The sequence below is a fragment of the Trachymyrmex septentrionalis genome, unplaced genomic scaffold (assembly GCF_001594115.1).
Source record: "Trachymyrmex septentrionalis isolate Tsep2-gDNA-1 unplaced genomic scaffold, Tsep1.0 scaffold13, whole genome shotgun sequence".
In the NCBI taxonomy this organism is placed as follows: domain Eukaryota; kingdom Metazoa; phylum Arthropoda; class Insecta; order Hymenoptera; family Formicidae; genus Trachymyrmex; species Trachymyrmex septentrionalis.
Genome location: NW_017304438.1, coordinates 695,807 through 720,078, shown reverse-complemented (window position 1 = coordinate 720,078; position 24,272 = coordinate 695,807). Strand labels below are relative to the sequence as shown.

The window sequence follows — 24,272 nt, the reverse complement described above, 5'->3', positions numbered from 1 at the left end:
TATATATTATATAATAAAAGGAAATAATACATTTTTAAATATTTTTTTAGATGGCTTGGAATCCAAATGCGTGGAGTTATCTATGGCTTGCAACGGGCTATCAAAACGGCTTAGTGAGATTATTGAACTTGAATTTCATGTCCAAGTTCCGTGATTTGAACACTTTGCTACTGGCACACGAAAAGTCTATGCTTAACAAAAAAGAACAAGTTGACATCGTTGTCACATAGACGACGAAAATAGAGAATTTTATAGATCATCCTTTGTTTATAAAAAAATTTTGTATATAAAATCTGAAATAAATTTTTGTCATATATATTGCCCAAGAATAATTTTTTCCTGTGATGTATACGGCCAGATTTTTGCGAGACGCGTTGAGGAATCGTATTTTACTCGCCACTTCTGAGATAAATCTATTGCCGGCCCTGGAATACATCTACATTCATACAAACTGTGACGTAGTGAGGCGTAGCGAAAAAAAAAATACCGGACGAGATCCAGTGTGGGACTATGGGATCGGAGCGTGACAGAGTCGCTATCTCGCCGGCGAGGTTTCTCCTATCGCTCTCTTTCGACATTTCCGAACTTCGGGGTGATAACTTTCAACCGGAAGTATTTACGAACCTGCGCCAATCGGACGATCCTTGCAACAGCGGTAAGTGCGCAACAGCGAAATCTCATTTATTTAAAAATATTTTATTCTCGTGTAATATCGCTTTGGCACATTGAACTCTTGCATTCCGTATTGTATCTTGTTTCTGAAAGGGATCGTGTTTTTGGAATACAAAATGTATTATTCTCCGTCCGCTTCGCTCACGTTATCTGAAAATAGACATCTCCGAAATATATATATATTTTAATATCATTATAGTATTTAATATATATAGTATCTTTATAATTAATGTATATTACGTCTTTTATAATTGTAATTACAAAAACATGAATAATATTACGTGTTTAATTCGATAATATTTCTGAAATTTCATTTTCAAGATTGATATGTCCTTGCATAATGCAATAATTTCTTAAATTTTATCAAAATTCTGAAAAATAATTTTTTGAAAGAGTTAAAGGGGAAAAATTATTGAAGGAATATTATAAAAAGTAAATGCTGAAAAGTCTAACAATCTTTGACCAAAAATTTAAAAAATTGATAGATACAGACAAAATGCGAATGAGTTTTAAATGTTTTAACACACGAGAAAGAGAATTGACCTAGTTTGAATTAGTTTTTTCTTTTTGTTGACACACACAGAAGATGAGTTTCAATCCTATGAAATGGAAAACGAGATCTATTTTGCACAGCATTCTAGGAGCTTTGCTTCTTTATATACTATTTGTTTATAAGAAGAAACATCAAGTGATGTTCGAGGGCATCATAAATAAGTCGGATCCCAAACTAGTATGGGAGTTTGTGGCTGATTTTAGCAACATGAAAAAATTAAATCCAACAATGTAAGTAGGAATCAGACAATATCTTGAAATAAAAAGGATCAATGTTGTATTAATAAAAAGAAGAGAAAAAAAGAGAGTATACTATAAATCAGGGATAGATATGATCGATATTTTATGATTGACGAGAGATTAATAATCTCGTTAATAAATAAAAAAAATTTATAGGGTGCGAATTAGTTCGAATTTGAATCGAATCAAATCATAGTGGATTCGATTCGATTCGTTTTCGAATCTGAGAGATTCGTAATCGAATAAGTTCAAAATTTCGAATCATTGATGGTTCGTCGTCTATTTTATATGCTTTATTTATGAGCATTTCTCTCTCTCTCTCTCTCTCTCTCTCTCTCTCTCTCTCCTTTATCTCCTGTGACTAATCTTGTTGATACAGTATACCAATCTTCATGCGCGCGTGCGTTTATAAGATAATTAAGATTTAATACGTAAAAAATTGTTTTTTTTTTTGCGATATTTGACATTTTTTTATAAAGAAGATTAATGTTATCTTGAAATTTTGATCAGAAATTTAGTCATAAATTATTCATCCCCTCTAAAATGCATTTTTTTATTTTAATACCTATCAAAAACGTGTAATTTATCAATAATTATTATGTTCTAATGTGATATTTTATATACTATAAATAGACTATAAATAAAAGCTAATTTAAAAAATAATGAAGTATTTTCAATGTTGGTCCAGATCTTTTTAAATAAACGAGAAAATGAGTCATTTTCAACATATAGGTATTACCAAAAAGTATTGTTTTTAATACATTTATATCACATTATTAACTTTTTAATATACTTGTATGCATTCAAGATAAATTTCACAGCTTTTAAGTTTTTTTTAGTTGTCAGTGTGTGAAAATTTGATTCTATGTAAAGATTTCAGATTCAATTCAATTCATTTTCGAACATGTCGCAGATTCGATTCGATTCGATTCGATTCGACTTTGCAAATGTTTGATTCGCACACCTAAAAATTTGATGAATAATCAAATTTGTTCATAATTCGCTTTTTTCTTAAATGATAATAAATATTCGTTATTCAGCCACTTCTGAATGATGAATATTTATTATAAATAATGAATATATATTTTTTTGTTATTTAATCTACTTTGAATAAGGAATAAGAATTTATTTGTTATTCGATTCATTTCGCCGCGAATAAAATAAAATTGTTATTTTTATTTACTCTACAAATTCTAAATAATATATTATAAGTTAATTTATAATTTTTGTTTGTTAACATAAAATAAGTGTCTTTTAAAATTAATCAACTTTGATTGTTTGTCTTTATCTAACTCATGTAATAAATGGAAAAGAATCACAAAAATTTGAACATTACCCTACGAGGTATTTGGTACACGAAAAAGGCCGGAATACTCTCAGATTTCTCTCTACTATTACTATAGTAGCATATTTTTACGTTAAGTATAGTCCGTACTATTTAAGTACGGGCTGTACTTAAATTAATGTTATTATTTTGTTGTTTGATATTAATCATCTCGGATACCAGCCGCTTATTAAAATTACGTTCCACATCCAAGATTTTTACGTCTTCCCATGAAAAATCGTGACCGTAATACAATCTATGATCCGTAATGATAGAATAGGTAATTGTATTTCTACAGATGTGAGATCTATGTTCAAAAATTTTTGTCTTTAATTGCCTGCAAGTTTGTTCAATATAAGAAAATTTAAATTATTAAGGTAATTATATAAAAAAGAGGCAATCTCAACGGCCATGTCTTAACGCCGAGACACTATCGTGTCTCCAGATGTTACAAAAATTATATATTAAATTTAATAATAAATTGAATTATTTAAGATATTTCTTAAAATAAGAACGGGCTATGTTTGATTTTAATTGATTCATGATTTTTTAACACTCTACTTAAGTCGGTTTTAAATATAAAAACCAGGTATAGCCGGTATTCGTAATCGGTTCTTATATTTAAGACTGTCTTAAGTAATGTCTTAGGCTGGTATTATATTTAATGTACGACAAAGCATTTCAAACCTATTGATTGGATACAATAAGAATTAAGAGGTATTGTCAGAATCTTTCTATCCTATAATCTATCAATAAACTTAAATTCTTTGTTGTACGACAAATGTGTAAATAGTACCATTAAGGTGCTGATATGGTTTTCTGATTGGTTCATAACATTAAGACTATACTTAAGACGATCTTAAATATAAGAGCGAACTACCGGCCTATGATTGACTTATAACATCTTGAAACTGTATTTAAAAAGGATTCTCATATATAAAAACATAACTATAGCCGGTATTCACTATACTCATGACTATAATCAGATCCTATATTTAAGACTATCTTAAGTTTAGCTTTCAGGTATCATGAACCAATCAGAGGACCGCATTAGCGTCTTAAGACATTACTTAAGACAGTCTTGAAATAAGAATCGACTATGAATACCGGTCTACATGAATAATACCAGCCAGATTCAAGAATGTAAGCTCTGATTCATTTATTTGAATTCATGATATAGAGAGGACTTTAATGTGCTCGACGAAGGCGGGAATTACGACCACTGGAAATATTCCGTACGGTATACGGAACATCTAAGTCATTTACCGATGATCCGTAACGTAGCGCACGGGTACTACGCCGTTAAACCGGACAACCATGGCTACGTCATCAGTTCCAGACATCTGACTTGTTTCTTCCTTGACTTTGGCTGTTGTAAGTCGACACCGCTTGCAATTCTGTTTACTCCGCCTCTCACAAATCAGTCTATGCAATCAGTTTCACTTTTTCCTCACTTAAATCATTCGCGCATAAATTGCTAACGCAGATAAAAAATTGATCAATAATTTCAGAAATTTTATTAAAATATTTAGAACAAGAACAAATAAAAAATGGTTATAAGAAGATGATATATGCAAGATCAAAATATTTTAACTCGTATTCAGTATATTTAATTAATTTATTTATGCATGAGAAATATGATTATTTATTAGCAGTAAAGCTTTATTAACGGTCTCTCATGTCTTTAATTTTTTTGATAGCGAATCTTCTACTGTTTACACGAGATATTTTCGCACGTTCATAGTAGACATATTTTAGTCTTTCACGCTTTGTATTGCGGTGGAGCCCTATCAGCTTTGATTATTAATATTATTCTAATCGGCCTGTTTATATACTTTTTAGTGGAGTCTATTTCGCAATTCAGATTCGAAGTGCATGGCGTGGAAGATACGAGATGCATTGAGACCGTACAGTATGAATGCCCAATCGCGTTCTCGCCACTATGTCACAGGGAGGTCATGTATCAACGGGAAGAAATCCTGAAGAGGCTGAAATCTGAGTTTGCTGTTAATAACAGAAGAGAAAATTAGAATCGCTAGCGAAATGTTACTTACTTATGATGTATTTCTAGCTCATTACAATCTATTTTTTTCTTTATTAAAATAATATTATTTCTAATTGTATGATTAAATCATAAAATAATATATAAACGCATTATACCTATTTTTTTTAAAAGTATTTTGCATCAATTTTAACGGACTGTTATTTGTGCGAACCATTAAATTATTTCTTCTGATCAAGAATTGAAACGTATTCTTTAAAATTTTTAGAGCAAAAATCTTTGAAGAGTCAGAATTATTTTTTATTAAGTCTGTCTTCAGTTTTTACTCTTTAAAATGAGATTCCAATCTAATGAATTTAAAGAGTAAGCTAAATTCTTTTTATTAAAAAAATTCACAGATTTTAGAGAAAATTTTCAAACTCTATAATATATATTATAATATTTTGTATATATGTATTTTAATGTATAATTTATATATACAATATATACAATAGTACCCGCCAAAAGTTTCGGACAACCTAAATAATTTCTGAATGGTTCGATTTATAGAATCAGCTAGGAGACACGATCACAGTATAATTATATCCAGTAGCGACAGTGAACTTTTTTTTTCTGCAATTTTTAGTGCGCATGTGTCGGTTTGTATACTTAGGAATATGACGGACGTATTAGGAGCTTAACAGAAATCCAAATTTAAGAGCTTATCCTATCATAGATCTACTGTGTACACTTCATAACATGGCGGTGAATCATGTGACCTAAGATCACCTACATCAAAGATGCCGACGATCAGTGTCGCTACTGTATGATTATACTGTGACACGGTAGTGTCTCAGCGCTAAAGCCCATGGCACATACAAAAACGTAAGGTCGTAAGACATAATCAGTAAGCGAATTGCCCAATCACGGTAGAGACTATAAGGCCAGTAGCGAATCCAATCTTATAATTTCTTTACTGATTACGTCTTACGGCCTTACGTTTTTCTGTGTGCTCCCAGTTTAAGCCAAGCGCAGTGACACTACCTTGTTCCTTTAGTTCAGATCTACAAGGTGTTTAAGCCTTAAACCATAAGAAATTGATCAATTACAGTCAAATGCGAGGAGAATAATTAGCATTGTTTGTTTTGTTTCTCGGGAGCTGCTTGGGATCGCTTCGTATGAACCTAGCGTACTTGAAATGTAGGATTCACACTATGGTTGTGTTCCAAAATTTACTGCAAGTACTAAAAATCTATAATTTACGTCACGTGCACTATAGATTTTTAGTACTGGCAGTAAATTTTGGAACACAGCCATGTAAGACATCTGTCATACGACGTCCGATATTCATCGTAACAATAAATATCAGATATCGTATGACGGATGTCGTACATAGTGTGAATCCTATATTTCAAGTACGGTGGGTTCATTTGGAACAATTCCGAGTAACTTCCGAGAGACGAAACGAACAATAATATTGATTACGATTTGTAATTTCTTTCTTTATGGCTTAAGGCTTAAAAACCTATTGTAGATCCGGGATTAGTTCAGATCTATATCATATTCTATTATTCTCCTCGCATTCGACTGTAATTGGTTAATTTCTTAATAAAGATTAGAACATTACAAACTATGTAGATCCGAACTTACACGAGCCGGCGAGTTGCGGAGGACAGAGATTATCCATGAAAGCTATTTTACCAAATTATAAAACCCAAGTGGTGCTATCTTTACAAGAGTACGTGCTCCTCAAAGAAAAAATTGCTGTTGCAGCAAATTATAAAATCCAAGTGTACTATCTTTATTGTAAAATAAAAAGTAAAACCTTATTATACGATACTATTTTTATTATTTTTAAAATCCAAGTCATATTATCTTTATTATTTATTTAACTCTAATGATATGTGTCATGTGTATAAAAGATTTGATATCAACAATTGACGTAAAGTTAAATTCAAATTAAAAAATAAAAACGAATTTATGTCTGTGTTCCAAAATTCATTGCCTGAAAATCTATAGTGCACGTGACGTAAACTATAGATTTTTAGTACTAGCAGTAAATTTTGGTATACAAGGTATCAATCATGAAACTTTATCCCTAAAATGGAAAGTGAAAAATAAAAAATTTCTCCATTAATTTCAATGGTAAAAGTTTTCACTTTTCACTTTTCATCTTAGAGATAAAGTTTCATGATTGATATCCAGATTGATAACTTTCGGGCATATTTGTTTTTGGTCGGATTTCCGGTTGAAAGGCAAAAAGATAGCGGCGACAAGTGGACACAGTTGGTCAACAAGAGGTTAATGTTAAGGCTTAAACACAATAGCACAGGCAATAGGCACAGGTAACAGAAAATAACGAGCCATCCAATCAGAGCTCTGGGATACAATATCGAACTTACATACCAGAGTTCTGATTGGACGGCTCATTATTCCCTGTTGCCTGTGCGTATTGTGTTTAAGCCTTTATTAATGAAAGAAAGTGTTCACTCAAAACAACAGAATCTGGCAAAAAAAACAGCAATCGACCTCATAAATCGAATTATTAAGCATTAAAATTCGAGACTTTAGAAGTGAAGATAACTCATCTCTAGGCCGGTATTTACATAGTCAAATCGTATATTTAAGATAGTCTTAAGTACAGTCTTAAGAAGTCACGAACCAATTAGAAGGCTATATTAGCGTTTTAAGACATTACTTAGATTACATTCCAAAAACTTCCTTTCCGAGGAAAATTTTACTCGAAATATATAATACATATAACGTATACTAGCATATAGAATAAAATTTTTCTTGGAGAGGAAGTTTTGGAACGTAGCCTTAAAGTCTTGAAATAAAGCCCAATGTCCACGATATTAGAAATTGGTCCGAGACCTCGGATAAAGAAAGAATTGACTAATTGCATTGGTCATGTGACCAAATTGTTCAAATGTGATTTGTTAATTCTTTCTCTATCCGAGATCTCGGATCGATTTCTAGCATCGTGGACATCGAGCTTAAGAACGGACTATGAATACAGATTCTAGACTCGATACAGTGTTTATATGTATACGTTCTGCTTTAATTACACTGATTACACAAATTCTTTGTTTTACAAACACAAATTCACTGCTTTAAAAACAACAATTCATTGTTTTAAACACAAATTTTCTATACATTGATAATAAATTAAAGCAGAATGTATACAGTATACATTGCGCTGTATCGAGTCGGGATGGCAGCTATCTTATGCTCATTTCCATTAATATAGATTAACTTTAATCTCGGTTCAACTTATTCTTCGTCTTTTTCTAGTTCTAAAAATTGGAAAAAGATTAAGAGTAAGTTGAACCGAAATTAAAGTTAATATATATTGATGGAAATGGGCATTAATCTCTAAAGTCTCGAACTTTAACGCTTAATAACTTTATTTACGAGGCCGACCGCCGCATTTTTCTGCCAGATCCTTTCGTTTTAAGTGAAAACGCATCGAATAAGTACATTTTAATTAAGATTTTAGATGGGGGTATTCTAAACAATTACTGTGACATAATTTATAAAATAGCGGGAACGGCCATCTTCCTACATTTTGTCTGCCATTGGCTAAAGTCCAGTTAACGATCTAGTTATAGTATAGACATCTGTGGTTGCAGCACTTGTAGCGATGTATAGGATCATGACATACTCAATTGTTTGTAAATATTTTATTAATATATATATTTATTTTATATTTCTGCACATTTCTATTCGGCGAGGTGTGAAGTGACGTGAAGTCCGATCTAACGAAGCGATCGGGTTACTCATTTCTATACGCAAATCGTATAATTCCATCGCTTGTCGCAACTTTTAGTTTTTGATTGACAACTAACCGATATCGTTTCTTTCCGAGTGAGTCACGAAGATCAAGAAATTGATGCAATTTCTCTTGTCGTGAATTTAATTCTGAGTAAATTAGCGGGTTGTATTTAGCCGCGATTCTGTAACTCATTTTGTACTTATTGCGATTATGAGATATTCTTTATAATATTCTTTATAACTTGACTCCATTCACAATGCGTGAGTTTTACACAAGGTCAAGTTATAAAGAATTAATAACGTATTTAACAAGTAGCTTCGATAATTATACGTACAATTTTTTACTCAAGAAAAGTGCGGAAAAATATATAAATTAAGCTACAAATATTCATATATAAAATATCGAGCATTGTATCTTGCAGATATATGGATAGATTAAGTTTGCGAAAGAACAATGTCATTGACATCAGCAGCTACTCCTCGAAAATTGCCAATCTTTGTGTTTCCACAAAATATTACGTTCTACTTGGACGACCAGTCCACCCACAAGCAAGTGTTAACTTTGTATAACCCATATGAATTCCCTGTAAAATTCAGAGGTGACTCTTTGTTTTCTTCTTCTGTTGACAAAACAATCGTTAACTTTGACATTAAGTTTGTTTAATAAATTCTATTGGTTTAGTATTATGTACTGCACCATACAAATATCAAGTGGTTGATCCAGAAGGTATAATAAAAGCTAGTTCTTGCGTTGATATTGTTGTCAGACATACAGCAATCTTGGCAAATAACTGCAATGTGATTGATAAATTCAGGATACACATGCATGAATATCCTACTAAGCAGGTAATGTAATTTATAATCAATGATTGACAGAGACACTCGTTTCAGCTCTAAATTCTATCAATTTTACTAGATAATTGGGAAAAGAGATGTAGAAGCTAAACTTCTCCCTGGAACAGTAGATGCAGCTGGGAGAACAACACCAGATCCAGATGTGTTTCAACAACTTCCAATAAATGAGAATCGACCACAAGAATCCTATGCACTCATAAGCCGAAATAAAACAGTAGATAGTAAGTAAATATTTGGAGGTTCTCTTTAACTAAATTTAAATTTTTTCGATAAATTATGAGTTTTATTTGATACAGAAAAAATAAAATGATAGAAATTTTGTATTTCTATATTACAAAATGATTTACATTTGCAAAATTTAAATAGTGTGTGTGTGTGTATGCGCGCAAGCTAGTCGACATAAATAAAAAATAAATTCTTCATTGATCATATTTATAATAATGAAACAATTACTTTTAAACAAATTAACACAATACGTTAATAGTTCTAAATTACATTTTAGGAGGTACGAATTATGTAGCCCTTATTGCAGGAATTATATGTATAATTGGATTGCTTCTACCCACTGAAGGAGAACAAAATCGCAGAATGCCTGATTATTTGCATCTCTCTGTGAATTTCAAATTAATATTCTCATTTGTATTAGGTACGTAATGTATGTAATTATATAGGTAAATGTATATAACTATAAGAATTTTTTTGTAGGTATGGTTGCGAATATCGTTTTAGGACTATAATTATTAAAGTTTTATACAATTGACAACTTTATACACAGGATAGAGGTTCCTAGGATAAAAGCACAATTATCATAAGACTTTATTACATTAGGCCTCCTTTCTTATAAAATGTACTTGATTCTAGTCTATGAATGATAAATTTCAACATTGTATTGACTAGGGTAGGATTTGTTTTTGTAACTATAATTTTATATATATATATATATATATAACGATAAATATTTACATTATATATATTGTTTAAATATATATGACATAAAAAACATTAACTATTTATGTCATGTATTTTACATAAAAATAGTCCTATTTTAAAGTGAAGTGGTCTTTGAACATATGATAAGAGATATTCTGGCTCGTGAACTATAAATTTCCAGGCCTACTGGGAAACTAATGTAAATTCATTATTTAAATCAAGCGATTATGTATATATACCGAAAAAAAATTGTATATGTCTTTTATAAATGGCGTAACATGATGAGATAACGTAAAAGTACTGTTAATGTTTACATCACTAGCTTAACTTTTCATCTTTTAATGTTGTACATATAATCATATATATATACACATATAGTGATATATCTCGCCATTCATAATATAATCATTTTATATATTCTAATTGCCATGATCTCATGTACAGCTAAATAAGAGGGTCTTCCTGTATATAAAGACGGATTGAAATTTAAATATTGAAAATATCTACAATGGACAATTATCATTTTATCCATCTTTTATTATCCCTTACAATCTCGTTTACAATGTCATGTCACCTTTTTTTCCCATGCAGAAACTCTAGAATTAAGATTCTAGAAATAGAGTCTCTTTCGAGATTTAAATGAAAACTAATAAATATTTATAATTGGACAGTGAGAGACATTAATACATTGCGGTAGAGTGCAATTAATATATTGTTGACAATTTCACATTAGATTAAATACAAATTGATTGATGTGTAATTCATGTATGAATATTTCAGTTTCTTTCAAATCATTTTCAATAATGTTGAGTACAATTAATTTTCTTTCAATACAGAAAATTTCTAAATAAATTATATGGATTTTAATTTCTAAAGTTGACAGAGAATGAGTTTTTCCCTACTGTACAATTGAAAACTGTCATTTTGTTTCTTTACTACTTAATCAAGTGATTACTAAAGAGTACAATAATGTACAAATTTACTTAGATTATGATGAAATTATATAAGTTTATATTTTTCGACTCATCCTCTGCCTCAATAGATCACAGTAATTCCATATGCAACATGTCACAGTGTAAAATCTTAATCTAACATGAAATATATAGAAATATTGACTGAAATATCTTGATGAAAGTCAAACATGTGATAATTGTCAAATTTAATCCAGGAACCTCACACACACAGTTCAAAGTAATAATTAAATTATTAGTCAAATTATTGTAATGTCAATTTTGCAAAACACAATTAAAGTGAATACGTAATGTCCCTATTAAATTTCTCTGTAATGCGTATGAATAGCGCAGAAACTCCGTATCTGATTGTACGTTCAAATTATTAATTTATAATTGAATATTTAATATTTCCGAAATTAACTTTTGCTCAAATATCTTTCTCTATGTAATATCACAATATTTTCAAATTCATGATTGTGTTCCAACGTATGTTGGGTGATGAGTCAACGATTGGTTGGAAGTTTTTCTATTTGTGATTTTTGTTCTATTTTGATTTTCATTAATTCTCTCGATTTTAATAAACGTCCCGCTTGCTCAACATAGGTTGCATCACAGTCATTACATTGGAGCTTGTATACATTTTTATTAGAATTTGAAGGAAGCTCACCTTTATGAGTTTTAATGATTCTCCAGTTTAAGACTAGAGGAACAAAGATTGTATGAGAGAGAATATGGATATTAATCCTTAATTCGCACATCAATCAGTTTGTACTTAATCTAACGTGAAATTGTCAACAATATATTACATTAAATGCACTCCCGTGATGTATTAATGCTCTCATTGCCTGGTTATTAACATTTATTAGTTTTCTAGAATTAATGTTAACACAGGCAACAATCATTTCGAGAAACCTATTTTCGCAAAACTGGACAGAGACGCAATACATATTCATCTACTCACAGGATAAGCATAACAAATTTTTTCCTCATATTAAACATCATGGAAATAAAGATATTTATTTATTTATTTTGACATATAGTCATTATTTACATAAGTTACAACACAGATACTTATGATTGAAGTGTATCATCAAATGGATATTTCCCAACATTTCACGTCTTTTTTACTGTTTTGTTATCAGATACGTGATCCTTTGGGAAGTATCAGAATCGGCTGTATTTTCAGAAAAACGTAACATGATTAGATAAAAGAAAAATCTTTTTTTGAATGATTTTCGATGTCAAATGTTGTTTAAATTACCTTAAGTCTGTCAGGGAAGTTTTAATATGTCTTTTTTTCAAAATTGTACAGCTTTAGAGATTTCGATGTACATTCTTCAAACTGTCGTTGTGGGTTTTATACTCCATAGTGGAAGTAGGTGGAAGATGTAATACTCTTCTCAAAGTATCTCTAATTCTTGCTGTTATCGTCACATCTGACGCTGTTTTATTCCATACACATATTATATCCTCCTATCAAATTAACCAATTTATTCAATAAAAAAACTTCTTATATTTTATGTAAACTGAAAATAAGCATAATCTCTCGCCCACCTGAAATCTTATAGATACAACGGCGCCGCATATTTCTTCTCCTACCATAAATTGTTCTCCTAATATTGCCAATATAAGATTTTCCCAACATCTAGAAACTAAACCTTTTCGTAATCTCACTATCCACTTGCCACCTTTTTGATTCGCTTCGTCCTAGAAAGAAGGAAACTGATACATAATATGTATGCAATAAACACAGTGAATGCAAAAAGTATTCTTGCAGGGAAGATCTTCATAAAAAAAGCTTTATTTGTAGAAAATAAATTAGCAATTTATTAACAATGAATATAAACATTGTCCAATATATACAATGAATATAAACAAAAAAAAAACTTAGCGAAAATAACAATGTTCATAATCTTAGAAGAACGTTTTCTTCTTTAGAATGATCTAAATTTCTCAACTGTATAGATACTTTTTGTGTGTCCATAATAGTACACTTTTTCATTTTCATCATTAAGATAATATATTTTAATTATTAGTTTTTAGGTAAAATAATTTTAAGACAAGTAATCTATTTTACGGTTTGTTAATTAATTGCTAATTAATATTTATTTTTTACAAATAAAGATTTTTAAGATATCTCATCTGTATAAATACTTTTTGCACTTACTATAAAAAGAAAAAGACAATGCTTACCTCCCACATGGGTTTTATGCCAACTTTGAAAAGATGGAAGTCTGTGTGTGTCGTAAGATCCGATGGTCGTACTAAATGACTGTAAAGACCCCAAAACTGCTCTACGCTTGCAAATCTGCCGACCAATTTTAAATTTTGGTCGTAACTCTGTATATTAGTCTTGCCAGGACTACGCCGGCTGTACCACAGTGCATAAGCATATTGTAATTTATGCTCATTTGGACTTATCTCTATTGAAGGCTGTCAACAAGATATTGATCTTCAGATTTTTATTGATGCTAATGTACTTCCATCATTAACAAGATCTCTGTTCTACTCACTAATGGATTCTTTTCTGCCTTTTGATTATCCTTTGATTGAGACTCTTCATCTCCACTGTCTTCTGTGGATTTCAACCTGTAAGTGCTGTCATAATTTGTAAGTCAAACATAACAGAAATCAAATACCTCAAGCATTTGTTACATATTAATCCTCCAAAACTGATGTCAAAATCTGTAGCGCAGTTATTGAGGTTGGGTCTGTGAAAACCTATATTAAATTATACTTAATTAATTAATGCTTTTTAATCAACATAAATTTAATTCCGTGTGATTAAACAGTAAAGTCAGATGGATTTGCAATTTTTTATTTTGTGAATTTTATTATTTAACTGATATTGGATATATATTTATTGTAAGCTCTTAAATTTTTATAAGTTAAAGTAGAATACTGATTTTTAATTAATATAATGTGTTTTACATAGATGACAAACTTAATGATAAATGATTATTAGAATAAGATGAGAAAAATGAGTGATAAAAAGCAAAGACAGAGCAAAGATCTTAGGTAAGAAAGAAACAATACATTAGACAATGATACCTGTTAGCTAGAAGAAATGGCAACCTTTAATTCTAGTATTATTAACTCTTGATGTAATTTATAATTGATAATTTTATGTTATTTTAATGTAGCTAATGAAGAACAAGAAAACGAATAAAGTCAAAACTTACTACTTATTGTAGATAACTATTTATTATAGATCATTTTCAAATTTATTAGAATATACTAACATCTTTTATAAGCTTGAGTTTGGCTTTTGTTTAATGGATTTCAATTTTTTAAATTTATTCAATTAATTTACAAATGTAACAAAAAATATATTAAGTGTCTTCAATATCTGTCTACTATCAGCTCTGGAGGATTAATAAGGATGACTTCAATAAACATTGATTAACTTTAAGATGTTTTTTTAGAAAAATGTTATAAATTGACGCAACAAATATAAGACTTATTCTTTTTAATTAAACTTCTTGCATAATTCATCTTTCTTGCAAATAGTTGATCTTTTTCTTTTCAACATCGAAAACAAAGAAAAAACAAATAAACTGTGCAAAAAGTTTAGGTAAAAAAGAACAGGCCTAGTTTCATTCTAACTTATTGCACTATTCAGAACATTCTTCTAAAAAGACCTTTATTTGGCAGAAATACTCTATTTCTATAAAAATCGCCGTTCTTGATCTAATCTTCCATTTCTATTATCAAATAATAAGAAATCAATATTATTTACAAAATAGGCATCACACAACAAGATCGCTTGTTAAGATAAAACAAGTCATTGGCTCATAAGAGAAACCATAAATCCTAATCAATATTGGTTATCCCATCCTTTTCATCGTCGAGAGTTGAAATTGAAATTTCGCTCAGACGAGAATGTGACAGATAGGAACATTTATCCGGACCGTATGACGTCCTATTATGTAGTACAGGTCCATTTCTAATTAGATTCGGTTTAATTTTTATCTTTTTTAATTCTTAAAAACTAGAAGAAAATAAAAAGTAAGTTAAACCGAGATTAAAGTTAATGTATCATTAGAAATGGACAGCATTCGTCGCGCGTCTAACCTTGCAAAAAACCTGCCCGCGATAAAAGCACTTACGTTTCGAACTTATTGGACATGCTTGCGGCTACCGGGACGAAAATGCGTGCTCCAAAGGAATATTAAATCGCGTATGAATATAACAAAGCTTCGTGAAACTTTTTGTCTCTTCACTCGCACGTCAACTTTCACACCTGTAGTGTTTTCGGTAAACTGTTGATCATTCAGCACCGGCAGCACCATGGTGGAATTAATACGAGGCCTGCTTTTTTTAGCTAAAGTTCTTGCACGGTTCATCTTCCTTTTTCTCTCGCTGTTAAAGAGAAAAAGAGAAAAGATTAACTTTGCAAGAACTTTAAAAAGAACAGACTTAAGTTAAACTTAGAATTTTAGATCATCCAATCAGCATTTTACATCTGGAAGAATACATCGATGGCTTCAGCGAACTTAACAGTTGAATGAGCGCTCGCTGTTATTGGCTGTGGTTCAGCAGAACACAACAGTTTTGCAACCGTTTTATGATTCTTTGCTGAGATTGAACCATTCCTCTTGATCTAAATGCGTAACCCAATCAGCGCAAAGAAAACTTCCAATAGTTGCAAAATAAACGTTCTGCTGAACGCAGCCATTAGTGTATTCTTTTAAATCATCCAATCAACATTTTAGATCTGGAAGAATGCATCAATAGCAGCAAACGCTCATTCAACTGTTGAGTCTATTAAACGCAGCTATTGGTTAAATGTATAAATCAATCATATTGAAGAATTTTAGATAATTTTTTAAAGGACCGATTGTGGATTTTGAAAGGAGGTAAAAATTACAAAAGTGAGCAAAGATTATTAAGTATTGACCAATTAAATTATGAATACTCTAGTGAATTTGTTCACTCTTGTAATTTTCACCTCATTTGAAGGTACACAATCGACCCCCAGAATAGCTAGCTCACCTCCGTTTTCGATGAAATTAGGCTCATTCGACGCGTTTTTTGCGTAAAATGAAAGAATCTGACAGAAAAAAGTCCAGGACTGTCCTACAAAGCAAGATATTGAGCGTAAAGCGGGGAGCATAGACTCTTGCATAACGCATAAAACATGCATAAGAAAAAAAAGCTTCGTGTAATTCTTATATGTGGTTCAAAGGCTTCTTCATCCTTTTCATCAAGTAACAAAGTTGCTACCATGTATATTGCCATTTGATTTTATTTTTGTCTTTGGACTGTGCAAAATTATATATTTAATCTTAAAACCGTCAATTCAGTCGTGGTTCCTCTCTCGCTTTATTTCTCAGCCTTTCTTTCTCGGATCTTACCATTCGATAAGAAATTTCTTGCCAAATGAACTCCCCTAAGATTGCTCGCAATAGCATCATGATGAAAGTTAGGGGATATCCGCACAACCACATAAACGTATGCATAAAGAAAATTATCCAATCACATTTTACGTCTTTATAAGAGAAATGCAATTGGATAATTTTCTTTATGTATACGTTTATGCAGCTATGCAAGTTGTGTGGATATACCCTTAGGGAATCATACGATATGAGATGGTTTACATTTTTACCATGATAAAAGTTAGAGAATCGATACCCAGATTTTGACAAGTTTCAACTAATTTCGACCAATCTCGACACGCTTTGACACCATTTGATACAACTCGACATAGAATTTCTTGTTGAGTAATGTCACATGAGAAATGTCACATTTCCACTATGAAAACTATCCTATCAAGTGAGAACTTTCATCATTTACACCAAGGTTTCGAAATACACAATCGACTAGGGATGCTCGATCTCGGCAAAAGAATCGATTTTTTTAATCGACCCAAATCGCAACTGTAAGTATCGATTCACCAAAAAATCGATTTAGCGGAAATCGATCTAAAAAATCGAGAATCGAAGATAAAAGAATTGATTTTCTGAAAAATCTTGAATTAAATATCCCTATAATCGATCCTTTGGCCGTATTGTTTCCACATACTTTATGGAGGCAGGAACCATTAACTAAAAAGGAATTATGAATGCATACATCAACTGCGGTTAATTTAGACACTTTCAGCGTTTTTCAGTAGTCATATTCTTATTTTACGTCTAATAAACGATAAAGACAGAATGATGATTACAAGCGTGTGAGCGTTCAAATCGACCGCAGCCACCATGTTATCCCTTCCATGGCGTGTGTGTTGGCATCAGTTGGCATCGCTGGAGAGATCCAAGAACCTTTAAAAATATACCTTTAATCTATTAACAGTTAAATAGTTAATACATTAGCCATTTTTTGATCGATCTTCTCAACGTGTCTCTTTGAGCGGCGAATCTGGAATAATCCGGACTTTCTCTTAGTTCTCTTAAAGAGAATTGAACGTGAATGCACATGGGATAATTGATGACGCCAAGTACATTCCACAGATTTGATTGAATCGTGCGTCGAGGGCAGTTCAGTTAATCTTAAGTACTCTGGAGGTAAGCCTACTATGCGATTCTCACTAGCCTTTAACCTTTCTATCCAACTTTTTCAAGATTACCACGGACGTGCGTGTAATCAATAATTATTATCGTCTCTTCTTCCCTTTGTCACGTTTTTATTTGAAATGATTCGTACGAAGAAGAATAGCACGCCATTCTCGACATATTTCTCGACGTATGAAATGAAATCGCGGAGTCATTCCAGATAGGATCATCTGTAAATCAATTATAATGAATTATTAGCGAATTGATTTATATCCTAATATAATTTGTATTATATTAAAATATAAATCAAATTTGCTGATATAATTTATATTATATTAGATTAGTGCATACTAAAAACAGCTAAATATGCACAGAAAAACTGTTCTTAAATCGATCTTAATATGCTCATATATAAGCAGAAATAATTAGGCTTGTTCTTTTTAGCTGAAATTTTTGCTTGATCTATTATAACCTTCCTTAAGACATTTTAATCTTTTTAATTAATTTTGATTATTGATGTAAGTATTATTTTGTACTTTCAATTCAGGACTTGCTCAATTAAAAATCTTATATGAATATAAATTCAATCAAAACAAATATTTCGAAAATTACAATATTTTTGCTTATATATAAGCATTCTATGGCTAATTTAAGAATAGCTAATTTTTTTTATCTGTGTGAAATTAGCAAATATAAAAACAAATATTTTATACAATTAAGTATCCAATAATGATATTGTCACATTATTTAATAGAACATCTATTATTTCATCGTCAAAGTTGAATATTATGCTGTTACATTTAGATAATTTATATAAAACGGTCTTTTTAATGCATATTAATCCAATTTAGTATAAATTCAATCATAATAAATTCTGTTGGATGCACTAGTCTGCATTAGTGCATATTAAAGTCATTGGCTATATTTATAGCGATCCAACCTATATCATGACCCAAACTAGGTCTAGTTACCAACCAAAACAGATTTAAAAATTGACAGGATCATATTTAGTCCATGCTGATTCAAATTACCTAGAGCCATCTTGTGTTTTATATAAATCTCATGCATTTACACCGAGAAAATAGATGACCATTTTAAGTCAGGCCGTTAAAAAAACGAGATCTGAAATCTAAAGCTAAGTCAGGTTATCTACTAAGTATTTACAGCATCGAGCCTAGATAATTTAGGTCGAATTTGGGATATAGGTCACAAGCTAAGCACACGATGTAAACGTAGTCTTTGTACATTGATTTAATCTAAACATAAAAGTAAAATACAAACATTACGAATTATACAAATTTTACTTTACTGCACAATAAAATATGAAATTAAGAATCTCATGATTTTATATTTATATTAAATACATATTATTACACCAGTTTATGTATGACGCCTTTAATATGCACTGAGTGCATCCAATCAAATTTGTTATCAAATGCACTATATCATATATATATACCATTATATAATGCTAAATTTATTGCATATGTAATCTACTCTTGTTTAACATTACAATATCATTTATATGTGCATACTTGGGTTATATATAAAATTCACAAAAATCCCTCACTTGTGAATAATTTTTATTTATCTGATTAATGACTATTTCTATTAATGCAAATTAATTTTAATCTTGACTTAATTTGTTTTTTACTTTTTTCTATAATTCTAAAAATTAACAAGTAAATTAAATCGAGATTATAAAGTTAATTTATATTGGTAGAAATGAATATCAGATTGATTTTAACAAGCATTTAAAGTATAGTTCTACTAATATAAGACAACTTTAATTTTGGTTTAATTTACTCTTTACCTTCTTCTAATTCTAAGAATTTGAGAAAGATATAATAAATTAAACTGAAATTAAAGTTAATCTTACATTGGTGGAATGGGAATTAAGGTATTAAAGAAGAATTAAAAATTATATTAAGATATTTGAAAAACAATAAAGTAAAATAGTACACTAGATTTATTAAACTCAATGCCAAAAAATCAGTCAAAGTGTTAATAAGAGAAAATGAGTGCAATAGGCATAAAAGGCAGATATTTGCACCGAAAAGTAAGATGTGTGAAGCTGTTGCCATATGTATGAAAAAAGATGTTCAGAATGTAAAATAGGAGTGACACGAAATTAAAGTAACAAAAATAAAAGAAAGGTCAAACATCAAATAATTATTTGCTCATGTTTGACCTTTCTTTTATTTGTATTGCTTTGCGATTGCCGAGCTTGATATTAATATTTCTTTGAAATGAAAGTGCAATAAAAAAGCGAGAGTCTGAGAATGCAAAATAAATACATGCACCAAGATGTAATCATGACATGCCACAGGATCTTGTATTATATAATTTATTATATCTTATATACATATTTATTAGAGATCTTTTTTTCACATGAATCTAAATACATGTGTATACATGTATCACATGCATACACATTTAAAATATTTAAAACCATAATCTCTAATATTTACACAATTTTGTAATGTAATTTCATGCTTATTGCTCATTTCTCTTGACACTTACAGATAATTCAGAGACCCTTACACCATGGTTAACGTTAACACAAGAGTATTCTTTGACGTTGAGGTTGGCGGACTGCCTATGGGCAGAATAGTCTTTGAGCTCTTTTCAGACACTTGTCCCATAACATGCGAGAATTTTCGAGCGTTATGTACCGGAGAAAAAGGACTTGGGAATACGACAAACAAACTGTTGCATTACAAAGGCATCGTTTTTCATCGGGTCGTAAAGGATTTTATGATTCAAGGAGGAGATTTCTCGATAGGCAATGGAACAGGTGGCGAGTCGATTTATGGTGGTACATTTGGAGGTAAATATATAAAATTCTAGTTACAAAATCTTCATTTAGTATATTAATTTAAAAAGAAAAAGTGAAAATGCCTTCTTAACAATCATTGATTTGATTTAACAATCATGATTCTTTTACAGATGAAAATTTTATTAAGAAACATAACAAGCCATTCTTGTTGTCAATGGCGAATCGTGGTAGAGATACCAATGGTTCACAATTTTTCATGTAAGTACATTAAGATAATATGTAAAGTTACTATTCTCTATAAAATTGATAAATGATATTTATACATGCATGCATGTATAAATTTTATAATCTGTAAGTTTAATAATATATTACCAAGGTAAATTGAAACTAAGGTAAATATTATACACATTATATTGTTACTTATATATATGGCAAAATCTTACAAATATCTTTAGCAAGATATTACAATACGGTTATTATGTGTTTTCTTTGTATTAATAGATTTCTTTTTAGAGAATAATTTTCTGAATTTGCCTTCTCTCTATTAATAATTGGGCGTATGTTTTATGTAAATCATGGTAAATAAAGTTAATATAACATTTATATTTAGTCACATTTCCCAAAAATTTTTTTTACTTGAGTACATATAAATGTGGGAAATTCAAGCAATATGTGGCCAATTTCCAATTATATCATATGTTCCAAATATACATGATCAGCAAATTTAATAGCATGGTAAAAGCAAGTTTTAATTTTACACGAATGTACAATATTACTCCCATAATATTTATGCGGCGAACTCACGGCAAATGTTGAAAAAAACATAGGAATAAGAATCATTCTGGAGGAATGAATAATTTAGCGATGTTTTTGCGTAGTCGTGAGGGGGTCTGCACATCACTACTACAACACAATGACCAATGAAAGCTCTGGCTCTTTCTGTTCATCTCTCATCCCCTTAATCATATTTTGTTGTTGTAGTACAACACAACCAGCGCCTCACCTCGACAAGTGAGTATACATTAATACATATTGATCCTGAGATATTTTGTTTTAACTGATCGTTAAAAATAAGTCTACTTTGTTTAAAAGCCTGTTTGTCTATATGAAAATGTTTTTGTTTTCAGTGTCCATGTGGTTTTTGGAGAAGTAGTGTCTGGGCAAGAGATCATTACGCATATTGAAGGACTTCCAGTAGACCGAATGTCACGTCCATTGCAAGATGCTAAGGTTGTGAACTGTGGTGAATTAGTCTTGAAGATCAAAAGCAAAGGTATAATCATTTTCCATTTTTCAAATACAAATATAGAAAGTCAAATACATTATATTTATGTCGTAACATGTGTTTGCAGTGAAAAAACGAGAAGCGAAGCAAAGTAGTTCGGCGGATTCAGAGTCTGATTCTTATGCTGATAAAGCGAAGAAAAAAAAGAAGAGTAAGAAAAGGTATGTAAAGTATACATCCGGATGTTCAATATTGTAATAATCACACTATCTTGTTTCAGTAAAAAGAGAGCAAAGTCAGAAGAAGGTGAGATTCGGGATTCTGAGGAAGACGATGGGAAACCTCATCCATTAGTATCCGTAACCAAAATTGATCCCGACGAAATTCCAGAAGTACCAGCAAATAAATTTTTATATAGGGCAGGATCTACCAATAATGCAAATCAGAAAGAATTTAGACAGCATTATGGAAGAGATCGTGTACGATCTCATAGAAAGACTGGTCGTATTTTCAAGGGTAGAGGAATATTCGTAAGTGATTAATATAAATTGTTATTGAGGCTTCTGAGTAGTCATCACAGCCATATTGAATCGTGACGTTAGTAGCGAGAAATGTCACGTTAATTTTTGTTACGTGCCATTTGTAAATAAAAAATTTGGATAAAACAAAATGATGAGATTGCTTTAAAATATTTATAAAAATGAACGAAAACTATACTTATTCTTCCTTGACAATCATTTTTATGATAAGTAATCACAAAAAGTGATAAAAGGCATATGTAAGCGAAAATAGGCTATGCATGCGCATTGAGTAAAAACACTTCACTTCCATTTTATTACTTTTTATATAATTATTTACTCGTTAAAGGGCATACGAATAGCTTTCGCCCATTTTTATAATTGTTTTAAAGCGATCTCATCATTTCATTTTATCCAAATTGTCTTTATTTATCAAAAAACCGCGGAATAAAAATTAACGCGTCAGCGTCATTCTTCTGACGTCACGATTCAATATGGCTATGATAACTACTCAGGAATTTTTAAAAATCACGATTATCTAATTCATTAATTGCATATAATTAACGAATAGATAAGAATACAGCATCAGATTAATTCAACTGATTTGTCTTTTGATCTTGTCCATTTGCTACTAACTTTAACTAATGTTATGGATGCACATTTATATAAATTTCCAGCGATATCATACTCCTTCTCGAAGTCGTTCCAGAAGTATGACACCACCTCATTGGAAGCAAGCTCAAAATCGTACTATCAAATTGCACGAATTTCAGGTACATTTATATTGCTCACTTACTACAACAAAACAACAGTTTGCAAAAAAAAACAGGTTTTCAGAAAACGAATCTCATTCAATATTTTTTGACTCATAAAAATTTTATAATATTCATTTTAAAATGCAATTTTAGTATAATAATTGATTGTAGAGGTAATGATATGTAAATGAAAATAGGCTATGCATGCGTATTGAATAAAAGCACTTCATTTGCATTTTATCACTTTTTATAATTATTTACTGTTAAGGGGAACACTATCATAAGAATAGTTTTCGTCCATTTTTACAATTGTTTTAAAGCGGAGTAAGAGTCTTGTTTCAAGTATGTTCTTTTTTTCTTTATATGTATTTCCGTTCTTTTTCTACAAGCAACTAAAAAAAGGATCATTTTTGAGTTATGTAGCAAATGAGCGATATGTCAAAAATGTATAATTGTTTTAGCATTGTTTCATATTGCAGAAAATAGAAAAAGAGCGTCTCAAGAAAGAAGAAGAATTTAAACAACGTGAAATTGACAGAATTAAAAGATTCGTAGAGAATCCCAATGAAAATGATCAATTGCCAGATCTGGATAACAATATATGCACAACGAAATTAATGGAGAATAAAGAGAACGATCAAGCAGACGAATCAGCGGTTATGACTAAAATGGCACAGGATAATAATGTAAAGAGAAACGCGGAGGGGAATGATATTATGCAGAACAAGGAGGAGATTAAGCATAGCAAATATGAGAAGTCATTCAAACGTGATGCTAACCGTTCTTACAATGATAGAAACTCTCGGCGTGATTCTAAAGATACTAACAGAAGACGCGAGCGCTCTCGATCAAGAGATCGTCGAAGATCCAGAGAGAGAGATTATGATCGTAGAACAAGTCGTGATAGAAGAAATCGGAGAAATTATTCTCCTCGAAGACGAGATTCTTACAGAACTAACAGACTTGGAAGAGATAACAGGCACTATGATAAGCGCAATGATCGACGTCGAAATAATTCGAATTCCCATCAGGATATCTCTCGTTACGATAAAAATAAATATAAGAGGAACGACAATGTATCGGACACGAACCAGGCGAAATTTAAACGCCGTTCACAGTCAAACAGCTCCAGTAGTCGACACTCCAAAGATTAATCCGCGTCGTTTTATGTTCTTTTTTTTGCTTATTGACACCAATGAAATACTATTAAAGTAAAATTT

At 30.8% G+C, this 24,272-nt stretch overlaps 5 protein-coding genes across 12 annotated transcripts in view; 4 read left to right on the top strand and 1 right to left on the bottom strand.

Moving 5' to 3' along the window:
• Positions 1-274, top strand: part of LOC108756861 — an 11,323-nt gene extending 11,049 nt beyond the window's left edge. The window contains exon 21 of the mRNA XM_018500987.1: positions 51-274. Within this exon, the coding sequence (XP_018356489.1) occupies positions 51-230 (180 nt within the window). The 3' untranslated portion in view covers positions 231-274. The remainder of the gene's footprint in view (positions 1-50) is intronic.
• Positions 275-300: 26 nt separating this feature from the next.
• LOC108756866 lies at positions 301-4,855 on the top strand. Its single transcript, XM_018500995.1, has 4 exons — positions 301-655; positions 1,256-1,455; positions 3,969-4,162; positions 4,631-4,855. The coding sequence occupies exons 2-4, from the start codon at positions 1,259-1,261 to the stop codon at positions 4,816-4,818; spliced, it is 579 nt and encodes a 192-aa protein (XP_018356497.1). The 5' UTR covers positions 301-655; positions 1,256-1,258; the 3' UTR covers positions 4,819-4,855.
• Positions 4,856-8,386: 3,531 nt separating this feature from the next.
• LOC108756865 (motile sperm domain-containing protein 1-like) lies at positions 8,387-10,291 on the top strand. Of its 3 annotated transcripts, none has more exons than XM_018500991.1 (6): positions 8,387-8,443; positions 8,966-9,142; positions 9,226-9,389; positions 9,460-9,619; positions 9,901-10,044; positions 10,104-10,291. In XM_018500991.1, exons 2-6 carry the CDS (start codon positions 8,998-9,000, stop codon positions 10,133-10,135), a joined length of 645 nt encoding a protein of 214 aa, XP_018356493.1. In that variant the 5' UTR covers positions 8,387-8,443; positions 8,966-8,997; the 3' UTR covers positions 10,136-10,291. The 3 variants fall into 3 exon arrangements, with proteins under 3 accessions (XP_018356493.1, XP_018356496.1, XP_018356494.1); XM_018500994.1 differs by having other exon boundaries at positions 8,388-8,439; XM_018500992.1 differs by lacking the exon at positions 8,387-8,443 and adding an exon at positions 8,483-8,636.
• A 1,970-nt stretch (positions 10,292-12,261) lies between these two features.
• On the bottom strand, positions 12,262-15,632 carry LOC108756864 (eukaryotic translation initiation factor 4E type 2-like). 2 transcript variants are annotated; one of them, XM_018500989.1, is made up of 6 exons: positions 15,391-15,632; positions 13,795-13,879; positions 13,475-13,714; positions 12,836-12,988; positions 12,543-12,754; positions 12,262-12,455 (listed from the first exon to the last, which is right to left on the bottom strand). In XM_018500989.1, exons 1-5 carry the CDS (start codon positions 15,408-15,410, stop codon positions 12,596-12,598), a joined length of 657 nt encoding a protein of 218 aa, XP_018356491.1. In that variant the 5' UTR covers positions 15,411-15,632; the 3' UTR covers positions 12,262-12,455; positions 12,543-12,595. The 2 variants fall into 2 exon arrangements, with proteins under 2 accessions (XP_018356491.1, XP_018356492.1); XM_018500990.1 differs by having other exon boundaries at positions 13,795-13,870.
• A 1,882-nt stretch (positions 15,633-17,514) lies between these two features.
• On the top strand, positions 17,515-24,272 carry LOC108756683 (peptidyl-prolyl cis-trans isomerase G). Of its 5 annotated transcripts, none has more exons than XM_018500674.1 (9): positions 17,515-17,787; positions 20,301-20,605; positions 20,725-20,812; positions 21,536-21,565; positions 21,682-21,827; positions 21,907-22,000; positions 22,060-22,309; positions 22,975-23,070; positions 23,532-24,272. In XM_018500674.1, exons 2-9 carry the CDS (start codon positions 20,323-20,325, stop codon positions 24,204-24,206), a joined length of 1,662 nt encoding a protein of 553 aa, XP_018356176.1. In that variant the 5' UTR covers positions 17,515-17,787; positions 20,301-20,322; the 3' UTR covers positions 24,207-24,272. The 5 variants fall into 5 exon arrangements, with proteins under 5 accessions (XP_018356176.1, XP_018356177.1, XP_018356178.1 ...); XM_018500675.1 differs by lacking the exon at positions 17,515-17,787 and adding an exon at positions 20,088-20,110; XM_018500676.1 differs by lacking the exon at positions 17,515-17,787 and having other exon boundaries at positions 20,484-20,605; positions 21,433-21,565.